The sequence below is a fragment of the Polypterus senegalus genome, chromosome 4 (assembly GCF_016835505.1).
Source record: "Polypterus senegalus isolate Bchr_013 chromosome 4, ASM1683550v1, whole genome shotgun sequence".
NCBI classification, from domain to species: Eukaryota; Metazoa; Chordata; class Cladistia; order Polypteriformes; family Polypteridae; genus Polypterus; species Polypterus senegalus.
The window spans coordinates 246,268,836-246,288,046 of record NC_053157.1 but is presented as its reverse complement, the minus strand read 5'-3'; the positions used below and the strand labels follow the sequence as shown (position 1 = coordinate 246,288,046).

General features: G+C 39.4%; 1 protein-coding gene and 1 long non-coding RNA gene across 2 annotated transcripts; both read left to right on the top strand.

The window, feature by feature from the left end:
* Positions 1-2,086: 2,086 nt before the first annotated feature.
* Positions 2,087-2,784, top strand: LOC120528410 (E3 ubiquitin/ISG15 ligase TRIM25-like; the record flags this gene model as incomplete). The annotated part of the gene is made up of 1 exon (XM_039752575.1): positions 2,087-2,784. A coding segment is annotated over exon 1 (534 nt), but the record flags the coding sequence as incomplete, so codon positions are not given.
* Positions 2,785-2,789: 5 nt separating this feature from the next.
* LOC120528420 lies at positions 2,790-6,849 on the top strand. Its single transcript, XR_005633516.1, has 2 exons — positions 2,790-2,824; positions 6,753-6,849. It is a non-coding gene; the product is annotated as an uncharacterized LOC120528420 (long non-coding RNA).
* The last annotated feature ends 12,362 nt before the right edge of the window (positions 6,850-19,211 follow it).

Genomic DNA, 19,211 nt, shown 5'->3' with positions numbered 1-19,211 from the left:
AATTGGACAGTTGAAGACTGGAAAAATGTTGCCTGGTCTGATGAGTCTCGATTTCTGTTGAGACATTCAAATGGTAGAGTCAGAATTTGGCATAAACAGAATGAGAACATGGATCCATCATGCCTTGTTACCACTGTGCAGGCTGGTGGTGGTGGTGTAATGGTGTGGGGGATGTTTTCTTGGCACACTTTAGGCCCCTTAGTGCCAATTGGGCATCGTTTAAATGCCAGGGGCTACCTGAGTATTGTTTCTGACCATGTCCATCCCTTCATGAATACCATGTAGCTATCTTCTGATGGCTACTTCCAGCAGGATAATGCACCATGTCACAAAGCTCGAATCATTTCAAACTGGTTTCTTGAACATGACAATGAGTTCACTGTACTAAAATGGCCCCCACAGTCACCAGATCTCAACCCAATAGAGCATCTTTGGGATGTGGTGGAACGGGAGCTTCGTGCCCTGGATGTGCATCCCACAAATCTCCATCAACTGCAAGATGCTATCCTATCAATATGGGCCAACATTTCTAAAGAATGCTTTCAGCACCTTGTTGAATCAATGCCACGTAGAATTAAGGCAGTTCTGAAGGTGAAAGGGGGTCAAACACCGGATTAGTGTGGTGGTCCTAATAATCCTCTAGGTGAGTGGATATATATGTGTATACGTATATATATGTTTATATGTGTGTGTGTTTATATATATATATATATATATATATATATATATATATATATATATATATATATATATATATATATATATATATATAGAGCAACACTCATAACAGTGACAAAACAATTACATTGACATTTTCAAAATGTTTCCTTTTCTCTTTCATTACTTCTTTAACACACTATTTCTCCACTGCGAAGCGCGGGTATTTTGCTAGTAACTCTATAAACGCACTCAATCAGTCCATCAACTTCTCCCGGTAGATCTATTGGTACTTATAACTACAATCACCTCACTGTAAACCTGCACCACAGTTGTAATATTGTACAACCTGAGCCATGTATGCTTTCATATTGTATATTTTCATTATTTTTTATTGTATTATTATTATTATTATTGTTGTTTCTGTTATTTTAACATTTTACAGGAAAATAAGTTTATGGAGGATTTGCATATTGAGTCTCAATTTACCATACAAAAACAATGAAGGAATTCAATTCAATTCAATGGAAGAGAACGTATATTTACAAATGATGATGACTGGCTTCTAAGTTAATTTAGATGTCCAGGCGCTATCTTCTTGGAGCTCTTGATATCATTTTTCAAATGAAATGCAGTAAAGCATATATATTACATTATACAGATTCATTTTTAACTTAATTTAAATAATGTATACTATTATTAAACATGTTGACATGGTGGACAGTGATAGCGATGAGCTGACGCCCCGTTCATTGGTTGTTCCTGCCTCGGCTTTATTCTACGCTGGGGGCGCACTGGCTGGATATATGGATCGAATAATTAAACTTGTACTACGAAGATATTTCAATGTTCCTTAACAGTTCGTCATTCTAAGCTTACAGATGGCTTGACATTTATTAAAAAGCTCATTATGTGGTGATGGGTTATATGGAGAAAGAAAGGAAGGACAGGAATTGGAGGTTAGTACGTTTGAAAGAGACAGTACTGTTACAATAAATTATTTCATCAAGGGTTGAGAACAGCATTGCAAGCATCAATTGTTTCTTCTCCTCCTAATATTCCTATGACTTTGATAAGTTAGAGAAGAGAACTTACTATGAGATGGACAATTTGATTAATAAAGAACACCAGCATGAGTAGAATGAATAATCAGTTTAACAGCTCGCTGTCTTGGTGTGCTGAGGGCTGCCTGGCCATCACATTACAAATCTGTTCATGGTGATTTATGTGTTGTTTCTTGTTTTTATTTTATTTCATTTGTAAATGTGCCCTGAGCCTGTCTAATGTGAACTGCAGTATGCAATAATAAATAAGAAATACTGACGTGAATTAAATCCCCTATGACAGGTCATCTGTTCTCTCACTGTATGTCTTATTGTCACTTTCTGATCTTCATTCTCTCAGCTCCTGTCTCACATTAACTGTTCACCCTCAGTGTCTCCTCAGATGTTCTCTTTGCGAGCTCTCAGCTTTCTCTTTAAATCTCCTCCTCCTCCTCACTGAGCACAGACAAATATTCACTTTGATTTCTTCACATGTGACGTCCTTGTTTGCCTGACAGATTCTCTCTCCTTGCCTCTCCTCAGATTGACGATGGCTGAAGCCCAGCTGTTTGTGTCACAGGACGAGTTCACCTGCTCGGTGTGTCTGGACACCCTGACTGACCCTGTCACCATCCCCTGTGGTCACAATTTCTGTCTGAAGTGCCTCACCAACTACTGGGATCAAAGCCAAGAGTTCTTCTGTCCGCAGTGTAGAGAGAACTTCAGCACGAGGCCTGCTCTGCGAAGAAACGCTCTGCTGAATGAAGTCATCAAAAAATTAAAAAAGACGGGACTCAGTTCTCCGCTATCTAAGATTTATGCCAGCCCTGGAGACGTGGAGTGTGACGCCTGTGCTGGAAAGAAGTTCAGAGCAGTAAAGTCCTGTCTAACCTGCTTGGCTTCTTTCTGTCAGCCTCACCTGCAGCCTCACTATGAAATAGCAGCCTGGAAGGGACACAAGCTGGTTGGTCCTGATAGAAATCTGAAGGAGAAACTCTGTATGAAACATCAGAAAAGTCTGGAGATGTTTTGCAGAACCGACAAGACGTGCATCTGCTTGATGTGTGGAATGACTGAACACAATAGTCATTGAACACAATAGTCATGAAAGAAAAGGAAAACAGGTGAGTGGATTTTAGTGTTCAATGGAAACTCAATACAAAATAATTTAAAAGTGATACGTAAATGTAGTTTGTCAGAGAACTCCATTCTTTCAATTTGATTGTATAGGACAGCAGGGAGATGGAGCCTATCCTGTTGAGACTGGGTGAAAGACATGAAACAGTCCAGGATGAGATACACAGTGTGATCCGTGGACAGTCGAGTGAGCTGAGTGCTCTCATTAAACTGTACCTCAGGCCTCCCTAAGAGACGCGTTACACTCACATGTCAGTTAATATTGATGTCTGGGGTTAGGTCTAAAATTCTTATAATATGCATAGAAGTAGCTTTGTAATAAAGATGTTCCAACTTTATTAAGTTATTAAATAGTTCTGCACCTAATTAGTGATCAGGCATAATTTCATTTAGTCAGCTCCTTGATATTTACACAGTACAATTGTGAGATGGACAACATAAGAAATTTGGCAAACAAGTGGAGATCATCAAGCCCATTTTTTTTTTTGCTAATAAGTATGCTTCCCAAAATCTCCTCCAGATTCTTCTCAAAGGTTATCAAGATTTCTCTTTAAACTCCGTGTCTCAGTAGTTTGCTCCTCAGTCCCATAACTCTTTGTGTAAAGAAGAGCTTCCTGGCTTCAGTTTTAAATGCATGTCCCCTTAATTCCATTAATGTCTTTGAGAATGTAATTCAACCTTAAGAAGAAAAGAATTCTGCTGGTTCCACTTTATCAGTACCTTTGAGGATTTTAAATACCTGGATGAGGTCCTCACGCTGTCTCCTCTGCTCACACTAAACAGGTTTAATTCTCTGAGTTTTTCACAGTTTGCTTTGTCCTGAAGTCCTGTGGTGCACTTGGCTGCTCTCCTCTGATCAGCTTCATGTGCTGCTTTGTCTTACTTATGTTTCACTTGAATTTCAGCACCTCAGAAGATTTTATTTTTTGACCGTTTGTTCATTTGGGTCAATTCCTGAGATGCCCCAAAGATAAACATCTGGTTTTAAATTTTAATCAGTTGTTTAATTTAATATATTTACCCTAAAGTGTCTGAGTTTCTAAAGGTTCTGTCGTGTTTGGATGAGGAAGGAGCTTTTGATGAAGATGAATGAGGATATTTGTGTACTGAATTTGGATTTGGTCTCAATGTTCTTCACTAGAATTGACCTGTTTTGAGTTTTCTTTACACCTTTCAGTCCACACCTTCTGATCTCTTGACCCTAATAGATGGATGGCCAGTACCCCTGAATTCTGTCCTGTTTATTACACAATTAAGACTCTGGACAGGCTGCTTCTTCTCTCTTTGGTGTTTAAACATTCTGTGTTAATAGATAGTCAGGAATTACACTGATGAACTCTATCTCTGCTTCATAGGGTTTCCTAGTTAATATTTGGATAATAAAGTCCACCATTACTATCATAACCTCTGTAAATGTGGATTTTTTCAAATCAAAATTTTTTTTTTTTTTTTTCAAATTGTTCAAAACTTGAAGATATTTTTTCATTTTGCAGTGCTTTTTGCATTGTCCTCATTGCTGAAGGCTCAGTTCACTGGAGAGAAGCTGACAGTTAAAATACTGTTACAAACTTAGAGGAAATAAACCTCTGGAGGTTCAGCAGCCATTTTGAACAGACAGAAGTCAGACACATCAGAAGACCTCAGCCTACTGGCCTTCCACCTCCTGCTATTCCTTCTACTGTACACGTCTGTGCTGGGCAGGCTAATCGGTCCTTTAACTCTTCAACTCCAAGGCTCCCGATACCTCAGGTGTCTTAGTCATGGGCTAGTAAACAGCTTGGCAGTGGAGAAGTGGAAGAGCAGAATACTGAAATAAGAAAAGAAACAAAATAGAGAAGGTTTAGTAAGAGTTCATGATAATTATATAACCTAACACTTTTATAAAAATGACTAACAAACAGAGATGTAATAAATACAGCTAACAGTTAGCCCTACCAGCTATGCCAGGCTAAAGTGGTGAGTCCTCACCCTGAGACTTCAGTGGATTCTCTTATATGAGCAGGCCAATCAGATCAAAGCTAAAAGTTCGACCTCCCTCTGTTGTTTTACTAATCATTGGACTCTTAAGAAGACTGAAATCATGAGATCTTAATGTGCACTCTGGTGTGAATGTGCAGAAAATTTTAGATACGTACAGTAAGTGGGGCCTCAGCCATTTAAAGCTGGATATGCCTATTTGAAATTCTTATCTATAATTGGTGGTCTGTAGCCCACTTCTAAAGTCAGGCCTGTACCCTTTATGCTGTCTGGTCAAATCAACGTACCCTCACAGATTGGAATTAGTCAGTTATTAATGAAATTCTACACCACCAGCACAAACTGTCATTTCTGAATCTTGTGTATTCATTTCTGTTCTTGGCCTCCCTTGGTCTTAGTCATGTTTCATTTCCTGCGGTCACATCTCATTTATGTGTTCCTCCATATAACTGCCATTCATTTGTTTTCTTTTTGATGGCCTTACGTATTCAGATCTCCTATTTAAAATGTATTGTCAATTTGATTTTGACTTATCCCCTATAGTCAAGACATTTCAAAGTTGCATTTTACACTTTTATTATTATCACAGCCTGTTCCTCTTCATGAACTTCTAAGTCTGGTCTTTCATAAACTTATGTTTTTGGTTTCTAGTTCTCTAGTTTGATTTTATATTTGTTTTTTGTATTAGTATTTTTTTTACTTTTTTGACTTTCATATTAATATCTAGCCCATCTTATCCCTTAGTCTTATTAAGATCACTGCCTGTTTCTCATTATGAGTTTGTAAATCTCGACTTCTTAAACTCCTTGTTAAAAGTCCACGACTGACCTCCTTGTCTGCCTTCCCAAAACATCAGTGGATCCCATGCCAGGGGTGAAATTCTGCTGTAAAAATCACCCCAATGCCCCTTAGTCCTGTGCCCCTCCATCTTAAACCCAACGTGAGCCTCATGTTAAACTCTCTGATCTCTCCAGTCCTCCCAGGAGTGTCTTGTGTCACAGACAGCACCTCTGATAAGACCACCGGGTGTCTTCTACTCCCAATCTTAGCTCCTCCATTTCCACTCTTTTCTTACTCAATTGCCAGTCTGCTCTTACTTTTGTCACTTACTGTGATGTTGACAATGACAACTGGATCTGCACCTCTCTGTAAAATAGCCAAGCCACATGCCCTCCAAGCCATAAAGCAGCCCACTGTGTGCGACTCGTTTGCTCTTCTTCATGTTTGAACTCTGAGTTAGTTAACTTTCACTTGTGTTATTATTTATGTCTCTGATCTTCAGTTCTAATGTTTTCTTTAAGTATTTCTATTAGTGACTCCTTTGATTTCTTGTCAGATTTCTCTGAGCTCATTAAACTCCTCTTCAGATTTCACTTTTTCCTGAACTCCTCAGACTCACTCGTGTCTTCTCTGCCTCAGTGATCTCACTTGACTCCATAAAATGACCAAACACTTGACAAAGTTCTCACAAGTCTCAACTCCACAATAGCCTTGTTGGTCCTGCAATTGCAGTCCTTTGCCATCCGAGGTCTCCTGGGTTTGCAGGTTTCTTCTGTTTTTATTTGTGAAGCTCTGATATCCTGGTTGTCGATGTGATGTCCTCTCAATCTCACGGACTGACTCGTAAACCAGTGAGCCTTCAGACTCCGTCTCCTTTATTTGTAGCTCGCTTCAAGCCCAAACTCCATCTTGAATTGAACTGTTAAATTAAACCTTTATTTGAATGTGTTTGTGATATTCATATTTGTTTCATTAAATCTTTGAGTGTCACCTACTGTGTCAAACTGAAGACAAGTGTGACAGAAACAGTAAGTTGTGTCATGGAATGTGAAACAAATGTGTTGTACAAATTTAATCACTCAAAATGACACCACAAGCTCAGAAAATGGAAGTGAATTCTGATGAGACCACCATGTGTCCTCTTGTGTGTCCAAACAGAAACAGTTAGGGGTAACACAGAGTGAAATTAGGAGGAGACTTGAAGAGAAAGAGAAGAATCTGAAGGAGACGACGAGGACAGTGGAGGAGATGAAGGTGAGTGGAATTAAGATGACATTTCATATCAAAGAGAGAAAAAAAAACTAAAGGGATTGTGAGTTTGTGGTGATGACGTGTGAGGACAGGGAGATGGAGAAGGAGAGAAGATGGTTTATTGTGTCCTTCATGGCGTTTCACTGCTGACAGCATTTCATGTTTTAGTCATTAGGAATTCAGACAACATGACCCTCATGTCCTCAGGTTTCTCATTCCTTCACTTAAATGTTGGCACTGATGTTCTGAGTTGGATCAGTCAACACAACATTCCCTAATGGACTTTCTCTGTTCATTCTGATAATATTTATTGGACCCCAGAAGTGAAGGTGTTAGGCTGATGGACTGAGTGCCGATAATGCGCACCTCCACCTGTTTACAAGCTGATCTGCTGAAACAGGCCGGTTGCTGACACTCACCTTCCTAAACTAATATAAGGACAGGCCAATATCAGCCCATGAAGAGTCCTGCTGTACATTCATCTTTTGATATCATCAGCTATGTCGTAAAGACAGTTATAAGGTTGCTGTGATGTGAGATTTTGCATACAAGATGATAAATATTTTGTATGTCTTTATTTGTAATTTAGGCAAAGCAATGTAATTTAGTGTTACATTAGTGTTACATTAGTGAGAAGTATTCATGTTTATGCCCCTTTAGGACTGAGTCTCTTTGAATTTTATGACAGGATTTTGGGGAAGTGCCTTAAACCAGTTTGGCAAGTGTTTCTCTGCTAAAGTCTCTCTCAACCCCCTACAATAAAGCCAGGCTGCCTAACTGGCAAACTTTAGCTCAATACATGGTTTGGGGCAGGTGTGAAGGTGTTCTATACCCCCATTGGTCTGAAGTATGGCTGTTCAGAATTGGCTTGTATCAGAAGCCTTTAACTACCATGGTGTCCTACTGGCTCAAGGGGTTGGACAGAACATCTATAAATTTGCTCAATCCCTCACACTATCTCTCTCTTACGAAACTGCTGAATGGCCATCTCACACCATGAACTGAAAAGTACAATAGAATGAAGAGCACAGCTCGGCAGTCATATTGAGACAGACATGCGGGCTGTTCTGAAGAAATCTGACCACAAATGATGCCTTAACTAGAGACATTTTAAGTAACTAACAAGTCTGTGTGCCACCTGAAACTACACATCACCATTTATCAGGTGGTTTGGTTGCCAATATTCAAATGTACTTTGCATAGTTATTATTTATGAATATTACCAATAATACATTGTTTAAATTGTAATTTAACTCCTGCTTGTCTTTTACTACACCTAATTGCCTGAGGTTACAGATGTAGAAGGGAAGGCGGGGAGAAGTTATACACAAGAATACCTTATAAACAGTGGTAAGTCTGTGGGATTTGAGGCATTTTGACAAAGGCTACATATTAATAACTAGCAAAATACCCGCGCTTCACAGTGGAGAATTAGTGTGTTAAAGAAGTAATGAAAAGAAAGGAAACATTTTGAAAATAACGTAACATGATTGTCAATGTAATTGTTTTGTCACTGTTGTGAGTGATGAGTGTTGCTGTCATATATATATATATATATATATATATATATATATATATATACACACACATATAAACATATATATATATATATACATATACACATAGACATATATACATATACATACATATCTACATATATACAGTACATATATATATATACACACATACATATATACATCCACATATATATATATATATATATATATATATATATATATATATATATATATATATATATATATATATATAGTGGTGTGAAAACTATTTGCCCCTTCCTGATTTCTTATTCTTTTGCATGTTTGTCACACAAAATGTTTCTGATCATCAAACACATTTAACCATTAGTCAAATATAACACAAGTAAACACAAAATGCAGTTTTAAATGATGGTTTTTATTATTTAGGGAGAAAAAAAAATCCAAACCTACATGGCCCTGTGTGAAAAGTAATTGCCCCCTGAACCTAATAACTGGTTGGGCCACCCTTAGCAGCAATAACTGCAATCAAGCGTTTGCGATAACTTGCAATGAGTCTTTTACACGCTCTGGAGGAATTTTGACCCACTCATCTTTGCAGAATTGTTGTAATTCAGCTTTATTTGAGGGTTTTCTAGCATGAAGCGCCTTTTTAAGGTCATGCCATAGCATCTCAATTGGATTCAGGTCAGGACTTTGACTAGGCCACTCCAAAGTCTTCATTTTGTTTTCTTCAGCCATTCAGAGGTGGATTTGCTGGTGTGTTTTGGGTCATTGTCCTGTTGCAGCACCCAAGATCGCTTCAGCTTGAATTGACGAACAGATGGCCGGACATTCTCCTTCAGGATTTTTTGGTAAACAGTAGAATTCATGGTTCTATCTATCACAGCAAGCCTTCCAGGTCCTGAAGCAGCAAAACAACCACAGACCATCACACTACCACCACCATATTTTACTGTTGGTATGATGTTCTTCTTCTGAAATACTGTGTTCCTTTTACGCCAGATGTAACAGGACATTTGCCTTCCAAAAAGTTCAACTTTTGTCTCATCAGTCCACAAGGTGTTTTCCCAAAAGTCTTGGCAATCATTGAGATGTTTCTTAGTAAAATTGAGACGAGCCCTAATGTTCTTTTTGCTTAACAGTGGTTTGCGTCTTGGAAATCTGCCATGCAGGCCGTTTTTGCCCAGTCTCTTTCTTATGGTGGAGTCGTGAACACTGACCTTAATTGAGGCAAGTGAGGCCTGCAGTTCTTTAGACGTTGTCCTGGCGTCTTTTGTGACCTCTCGGATGAGTCGTCTCTGCCCTCTTGGGGTAAATTTGGTTGGCCGGCCACTCCTGGGAAGGTTCACCACTGTTCCATGTTTTTGCCATTTGTGGATAATGGCTCTGACTGTGGTTCACTGGAGTCCCAAAGCTTTAGAAATGGCTTTATAACCTTTACCAGACTGATAGATCTCAATTACTTCTGTTCTCATTTGTTCCTGAATTTCTTTGGATCTTGGCATGATGTCTAGCTTTTGAGGTGCTTTTGGTCTACTTCTCTGTGTCAGGCAGCTCCTATTTAAGTGATTTCTTGATTGAAACAGGTGTGGCAGTAATCAGGCCTGGGGTGGCTACGAAATTGAACTCAGGTGTGATACGGTTGAGTGAGCGCTGGCGGGACTGGTCGCCGCTGCTGCTCGGTAACTAGAATATTGATTTTGTTAAGACTAGTGATTTTGATGGTATTTCTTTTGCCATATTGCTGACATCTCTGCGTGGCTATATATGCTATATATATGCTATATGCTATATATATTATATGCTGTGTCTGCATTTAGCTTCAGGCTAACCTCCGTTTCGTTTGAAACGTACCGGTTTATTCTCTGCACGTCTGAGCTGCTTGCGGCCTCCTCGCCTACAATGTGGACTGGTAGGATATTTGCTTGGTTGTTTGTTTGGAGTCTTCTGTCGCTCGTTATTCAGCCTGCGACTGGCCTCCTCCAGTACCCAGCTGCTGAGCTGCTTCGACTGCGTCTTCTCCTGTCTGTGCCTCTGCTGTCGGTGCTATATTTCGACCCGGACGTCATACTTCTCCCTCGTCGGAGATACATCCATCGTGGTCCCGCGGAGATTCGAGCGGGCCTCGAAAGGAATTAACTCTTTTTTGGTCTGATTTTCGGCACCCTCCACATAACACAGATAGGAACGCTGACCATAGCGTGTTGGCCAGCTTAGCTCGGTCGACTAACACCACTGTCAAATCGACAGCAACATTGTCAGCTTTGGTCTATTGAACATCCGCTCACTTACGAGCAAGGGACATCTCATTCAGGATCTCCTCATTGACCGTAAGTTTGACTTTCTCTGTTTAACTGAGACTTGGCAGCAACCTCAAGACTTTTCACAACTTAATGAATGCACCCCCCCGGGGTTTGTTTACACTTGTCAACCCCGTGCATCTGGCCGTGGAGGACTTTTGAAAGCATGTGGTTTTTTGTAACATTTTTAATAAATGGTTATTTCATCTCCGTTTCAACAATACAGAGAGATTAAAGTAATCCAACTAAACAAAGAAAACTGAAGAAAAGTCTTTTCAAGATCTTCTCTGTAAATGTCATTCTACAAAAATGCCTTATTCTAACTGAGGAAAAAAGATGGGACACCCTCACATGTATTCCCTCTTAAATTGGCTCAGATCTCACACAGGTATATCACACCAGGTGCACATAATTAGTAGATCGTTACTCTGCATGTTGAATGAGGCTTTGCCCTATTTAAACCTCTTCAGACATTTAGTTTGGTGTGCTCCTGACTGCTGAAGTGAGAGTGAGCACCATGGTGAGTACAAAAGAGCTGTCAGAGGACTTCAGAAAAGATTGTAGCAGCTCTAGTGAGTCTGGGAAGGGATTTTAAAAGATCTCAAAAGATTTTGAAATCAGCCATTCCACTGTCCGAAAGATAGTCTACAAGTGGAGGGCTTTTAAAACAACTGCCAACATGCCCAGGACTGGTCGCCCCAGCAAGTTCTACCCAAGAGCAGACCGCAAGATGCTAAAAGAGGTCTCCAAAAACCCTAAAGTGTCATCATTCGAGAACTACAGCAGGCTCCTGGCTATTGTTGATGTAGAAGTACATGCCTCTACAATCAGAAAGAGACTGTACAAGTTTAACTTGCATGGGAGGTGTGCAAGGAGGAAACCTTTGCTTTCCAAGAGAAACATCGAGGCCAGACTGACATTTGCCAGAGATAAAGTTGATAAAGACCAGGACTTCTGGAATAATGTTCTTGACAGATGAGTCCAAAATTGAATTATTTGGACACAAGCAGCAGAGGACATGTTTGGCTTAAAACCAAACACAGCATTCCAAGAAAAGAACCTCTATACCAACTGTGAAGCATGGAGGTGGAAGTGTCATGGTTTTGGGGCTGCTTTGCTGCAGCAGGACCTGGTCACTCACACCATCATAGAATCCACGCATGAATTCTACTGTGTATCAGAAGTTGCTTGAAGAACATGTGAGACCATCAGTTAGAAAAAATTAAAGCTGAAGCGGAACTGGACCATGCAACATGACAATGACCCAAAACATACTAGTAAATCAACCAAAGATTGGCTGAAAAAGAAGAAATGGAGAGTCCTGGAATGGCCAAGTCAAAGTCCAGATTTGAATCCCATTGAGATGCTGTGGGGTGACTTGAAAAGGGCTGTACGTGCAAGAAACCCTCAAACATCTCACAGCTGAAAAAGTTCTGCATTAAGGAGTGGGGTAAAATTTCCTCAGACCGATGTCGGCATAAGACTGGTAGATGGCTACAAGAACCGCTCACTGCAGTTATTTCAGCCAAAGGAGGTAACACTCGCCATTAGGGGCAAGGGTGTCCTATTTTTCCCTCAGTTAGAATAGGCATTTTTGTAGAATGACATTTACAGAAGATCTTGAAAGACTTTTCTTCAGTTTTCTTTTGTTTAGTTGGATTACTTAATCTCTCTGTATTGTTGAAACGAGATGAAATAACCATTTATTAAAAATGTTACAAAAACCACATGCTTTCAAAGGGTGTCCTAACGTTTCTCCATGACGAGTATATATATGTGTGTGTATATGTATATATGTACATATGTATGTACAGTATATGTATATACACTCACCTAAAGGATTATTAGGAACACCTGTTCAATTTCTCATTAATGCAATTATCTAACCAATCGCAAGGCAGTTGCTTCAATGCATTTAGGGTTGTGGTCCTGGTCAAGACAATCTCCTGAACTCCAAACTGAATGTCAGAATGGCAAAGAAAGGTGATTTAAGCAATTTGGAGCGTGGCATGGTTGTTGGTGCCAGACGGGTCGGTCTGAGTATTTCACAATCTGCTCAGTTACTGTGATTTTCACGCACAACCATTTCTAGGGTTTACAAAGAGTGGTGTGAAAATGGAAAACATCCATTATGCGGCAGTCCTGTGGGCAAAAATGCCTTGTTGATGCTAGAGGTCAGGAGGAGAATACCGACTGATTCAAGCTGATAGAAGAGCAACTTTGACTGAAATTACCACTGTTACAACCAAGGTATGCAGCAAAGCATTTGTGAAGCCACAACACGAACAACCTGAGGCAGATGGGCTACAACAGCAGAAGACCCACCGGTACCACTCTTCTCCACTACAAATAGGAAAAAGAGGTTACAATTTGCAATGAGCTCACCAAAATTGGACAGTTGAAGACTGGAAAAATGTTGCCTGGTCTGATGAGTCTCGATTTCTGTTGAGACATTCAAATGGTAGAGTCAGAATTTGGCATAAACAGAATGAGAACATGGATCCATCATGCCTTGTTACCACTGTGCAGGCTGGTGGTGGTGGTGTAATGGTGTGGGGGATGTTTTCACACTTTAGGCCCCTTAGGTGCCAATTGGGCATCGTTTAAATGCCAGGGGCTACCTGAGTATTGTTTCTGACCATGTCCATCCCTTCATGAATACCATGTAGCTATCTTCTGATGGCTACTTCCAGCAGGATAATGCACCATGTCACAAAGCTCGAATCATTTCAAACTGGTTTCTTGAACATGACAATGAGTTCACTGTACCAAAAATGGCCCTACAGTCACCAGATCTCAACCCAATAGAGCATCTTTTGGGATGTGGTGGAACGGGAGCTTCGTGCCCTGATGTGCATCCCACAAATCTCCATCAACTGCAAGATGCTATCCTATCAATATGGGCCAACATTTCTAAAGAATGCTTTCAGCACCTTGTTGAATCAATGCCACGTAGAATTAAGGCAGTTCTGAAGGTGAAAGGGGTCAAACACCGGATTAGTGTGGTGGTCCTAATAATCCTCTAGGTGAGTGGATATATATGTGTATACGTATATATATGTTTATATGTGTGTGTTATATATATATATATATATATATATATATATATATATATATATATATATATATATATATATATATATATATATATATATATGAGAGCAACACTCATAACAGTGACAAAACAATTACATTGACATTTTCAAAATGTTTCCTTTTCTCTTTCATTACTTCTTTAACACACTATTTCTCCACTGCGAAGCGCGGGTATTTTGCTAGTAACTCTATAAACGCACTCAATCAGTCCATCAACTTCTCCCGTAGATCTATTGGTACTTATAACTACAATCACCTCACTGTAAACCTGCACCACAGTTGTATTATTGTACAACCTGAGCCATGTATGCTTTCATATTGTATATTTTCATTATTTTTATTGTATTATTATTATTATTGTTGTTTCTGTTATTTTAACATTTTACAGGAAAATAAGTTTATGGAGGATTTGCATATTGAGTCTCAATTTACCATACAAAAACAATGAAGGAATTCAATTCAATTCAATGGAAGAGAACGTATATTTACAAATGATGATGACTGGCTTCTAAGTTAATTTAGATGTCCAGGCGCTATCTTCTTGGAGCTCTTGATATCATTTTTCAAATGAAATGCAGTAAAGCATATATATTACATTATACAGATTCATTTTTAACTTAATTTAAATAATGTATACTATTATTAAACATGTTGACATGGTGGACAGTGATAGCGATGAGCTGACGCCTCGTTCATTGGTTGTTCCTGCCTCGCGCTTTATTCTGCTACTGGCGCTACCACTGGCTGGATATATGGATCGAATAATTAAACTTGTACTACGAAGATATTTCAATGTTCCTTAACAGTTCGTCATTCTAAACTTACAGATGGCTTGACATTTATTAAAAAGCTCATTATGTGGTGATGGGTTATATGGAGAAAGAAAGGAAGGACAGGAATTGGAGGTTAGTACGTTTGAAAGAGACAGTACTGTTACAATAAATTATTTCATCAAGGGTTGAGAACAGCATTGTAAGCATCAATTGTTTCTTCTCCTCCTAATATTCCTATGACTTTGATAAGTTAGAGAAGAGAACTTACTATGAGATGGACAATTTGATTAATAAAGAACACCAGCATGAGTAGAATGAATAATCAGTTTAACAGCTCGCTGTCTTGGTGTGCTGAGGGCTGCCTGGCCATCACATTACAAATCTGTTCATGGTGATTTATGTGTTGTTTCTTGTTTTTATTTTATTTCATTTGTAAATGTGCCCTGAGCCTGTCTAATGAACTGCAGTATGCAATAATAAATAAGAAATACTGACGTGAATTAAATCCCCTATGACAGGTCATCTGTTCTCTCACTGTATGTCTTATTGTCACTTTCTGATCTTCATTCTCTCAGCTCCTGTCTCACATTAACTGTTCACCCTCAGTGTCTCCTCAGATGTTCTCTTTGGAAGCTCTCAGCTTTCTCTTTAAATCTCCTCCTCCTCCTCACTGAGCACAGACAAATATTCACTTTGATTTCTTCACATGTGACGTCCTTGTTTGCCTGACAGATTCTCTCTCCTTGCCTCCTCAGATTGACATGGCTGAAGCCCAGCTGTTTGTGTCACACACGAGTAGCTCACCTGCTCGGTGTGTCTGGACACCCTGACTGACCCTGTCACCATCCCCTGTGGTCACAATTTCTGTCTGAAGTGCCTCACCAACTACTGGGATCAAAGCCAAGAGTTCTTCTGTCCGCAGTGTAGAGAACTTCAGCACGAGGCCTGCTCTGCTAAGAAACGCCTGCTGAATGAAGTCATCAAAAAATTAAAAGACGGACTCAGTTCTCCGCTATCTAAGATTTATGCCAGCCCCTGGAGACGTGGAGTGTGACGCCTGTGCTGGAAAGAAGTTCAGAGCAGTAAAGTCCTGTCTAACCTGCTGGCTTCTTTCTGTCAGCCTCACCTGCAGCCTCACTATGAAATAGCAGCCTGGAAGGGACACAAGCTGGTTGGTCCTGATAGAAATCTGAAGGAGAAACTCTGTATGAAACATCAGAAAAGTTCTGGAGATGTTTTGCAGAACCGACAAGACGTGCATCTGCTTGATGTGTGGAATGACTGAACACAATAGTCATGAAAAGGTCGAGCTGAAGACGGAAAGAAAAAGGAAAACAGGTGAGTGGATTTTAGTGTTCAATGGAAACTCAATACAAAATAATTTAAAAGTGATAACGTAAATGTAGTTTGTCAGAGAACTCCATTCTTTCAATTTGATTGTATAGGACAGCAGGGAGATGGAGCCTATCCTGTTGAGACTGGGTGAAAGACATGAAACAGTCCAGGATGAGATACACAGTGTGATCCGTGGACAGTCGAGTGAGCTGAGTGCTCTCATTAAACTGTACCTCAGGCCTCCCTAAGAGACGCGTTACACTCACATGTCAGTTAATATTGATGTCTGGGGGTTAGGTCTAAAATTCTTATAATATGCATAGAAGTAGCTTTGTAATAAAGATGTTCCAACTTTATTAAGCTATTAAATAGTTCTGCACCTAATTAGTGATCAGGCATAATTTCATTTAGTCAGCTCCTTGATATTTACACAGTACAATTGTGAGATGGACAACATAAGAAATTTGGCAAACAAGTGGAGATCATCAAGCCCATTTTTTTTTTTGCTAATAAGTATGCTTCCCAAAATCTCCTCCAGATTCTTCTCAAAGGTTATCAAGATTTCTCTTTAAACTCCGTGTCTCAGTAGTTTGCTCCTCAGTCCCATAACTCTTTGTGTAAAGAAGAGCTTCCTGGCTTCAGTTTTAAATGCATGTCCCCTTAATTCCATTAATGTCTTTGAGAATGTAATTCAACCTTAAGAAAGAATTCTGCTGGTTCCACTTTATCAGTACCTTTGAGGGATTTTAAATACCTGGATGAGGTCCTCACGCTGTCTCCTCTGCTCACACTAAACAGGTTTAATTCTCTGAGTTTTTCACAGTTTGCTTTGTCCTGAAGTCCTGTGGTGCACTTGGCTGCTCTCCTCTGATCAGCTTCATGTGCTGCTTTGTCTTACTTATGTTTCACTTGAATTTCAGCACCTCAGAAGATTTTATTTTTTGACCGTTTGTTCATTTGGGTCAATTCCTGAGATGCCCCAAAGATAAACATCTGGTTTTAAATTTTAATCAGTTGTTTAATTTAATATATTTACCCTAAAGTGTCTGAGTTTCTAAAGGTTCTGTCGTGTTTGGATGAGGAAGGAGCTTTTGATGAAGATGAATGAGGATATTTGTGTACTGAATTTGGATTTGGTCTCAATGTTCTTCACTAGAATTGACCTGTTTTGAGTTTTCTTTACACCTTTCAGTCCACACCTTCTGATCTCTTGACCCTAATAGATGGATGGCCAGTACCCCTGAATTCTGTCCTGTTTATTACACAATTAAGACTCTGACAGGCTGCTTCTTCTCTCTTTGGTGTTTAAACATTCTGTGTTAATAGATAGTCAGGAATTACACTGATGAACTCTATCTCTGCTTCATAGGGTTTCCTAGTTAATATTTGGATAATAAAGTCCACCATTACTATCATAACCTCTGTAAATGTGGATTTTTTCAAATCAAAATTTTTTTTTTTTTTTTTTCAAATTGTTCAAAACTTGAAGATATTTTTCATTTTGCAGTGCTTTTGCATTGTCCTCATTGCTGAAGGCTCAGTTCACTGGAGAGAAGCTGACAGTTAAAATACTGTTACAAACTTAGAGGAAATAAACCTCTGGAGGTTCAGCAGCCATTTTGAACAGACAGAAGTCAGACACATCAGAAGACCTCAGCCTACTGGCCTTCCACCTCCTGCTATTCCTTCTACTGTACACGTCTGTGCTGGGCAGGCTAATCGGTCCTTTAACTCTTCAACTCCAAGGCTCCCGATACCTCAGGTGTCTTAGTCATGGGCTAGTAAACAGCTTGGCAGTGGAGAAGTGGAAGAGCAGAATACTGAAATAAGAAAAGAAACAAAATAGAGAAGGTTTAGTAAGAGTTCATGATAATTATATAACCTAACACTTTTATAAAAATGACTAACAAACAGAGATGTAATAAATACAGCTAACAGTTAGCCCTACCAGCTATGCCAGGCTAAAGTGGTGAGTCCTCACCCTGAGACTTCAGTGGATTCTCTTATATGAGCAGGCCAATCAGATCAAAGCTAAAAGTTCGACCTCCCTCTGTTGTTTTACTAATCATTGGACTCTTAAGAAGACTGAAATCATGAGATCTTAATGTGCACTCTGGTGTGAATGTGCAGAAAATTTTAGATACGTACAGTAAGTGGGGCCTCAGCCATTTAAAGCTGGATATGCCTATTTGAAATTCTTATCTATAATTGGTGGTCTGTAGCCCACTTCTAAAGTCAGGCCTGTACCCTTTATGCTGTCTGGTCAAATCAACGCATACCCTCACAGATTGAATTAGTCAGTTATTAATGAAATTCTACACCACCAGCACAAACTGTCATTTCTGAATCTTGTGTATTCATTTCTGTTCTTGGCCTCCCTTGGTCTTAGTCATGTTTCATTTCCTGCGTCACATCTCATTTATGTGTTCCTCCATATAACTGCTATTCATTTGTTTTCTTTTGATGGCCTTACGTATTCAGATCTCCTATTTAAAATGTATTGTCAATTTGATTTTGACTTATCCCCTATAGTCAAGACATTTCAAAGTTGCATTTTACACTTTTATTATTATCACAGCCTGTTCCTCTTCATGAACTTCTAAGTCTGGTCTTTCATAAACTTATGTTTTTGGTTTCTAGTTCTCTAGTTTGATTTTATATTTGTTTTTTGTATTAGTATTTTTTACTTTTTTTGACTTTCATATTAATATCTAGCCCATCTTATCCCTTAGTCTTATTAAGATCACTGCCTGTTTCTCATTATGAGTTTGTAAATCTCGACTTCTTAAACTCCTTGTTAAAAGTCCACGACTGACCTCCTTGTCTGCCTTCCCAAAACATCAGTGGATCCCATGCCAGGGGTGAAATTCTGCTGTAAAAATCACCCCAATGCCCCTTAGTCCTGTGCCCCTCCATCTTAAACCCAACGTGAGCCTCATGTTAAACTCTCTGATCTCTCCAGTCCTCCCAGGAGTGTCTTGTGTCACAGACAGCACCTCTGATAAGACCACCGGGTGTCTTCTACTCCCAATCTTAGCTCCTCCATTTCCACTCTTTTCTTACTCAATTGCCAGTCTGCTCTTACTTTTGTCACTTACTGTGATGTTGACAATGACAACTGGATCTGCGCCTCTCTGTAAAATAGCCAAGCCACATGCCCTCCAAGCCATAAAGCAGCCCACTGTGTGCGACTCGTTTGCTCTTCTTCATGTTTGAACTCTGAGTTAGTTAACTTTCACTTGTGTTATTATTTATGTCTCTGATCTTCAGTTCTAATGTTTTCTTTAAGTATTTCTATTAGTGACTCCTTTGATTTCTTGTCAGATTTCTCTGAGCTCATTAAACTCCTCTTCAGATTTCACT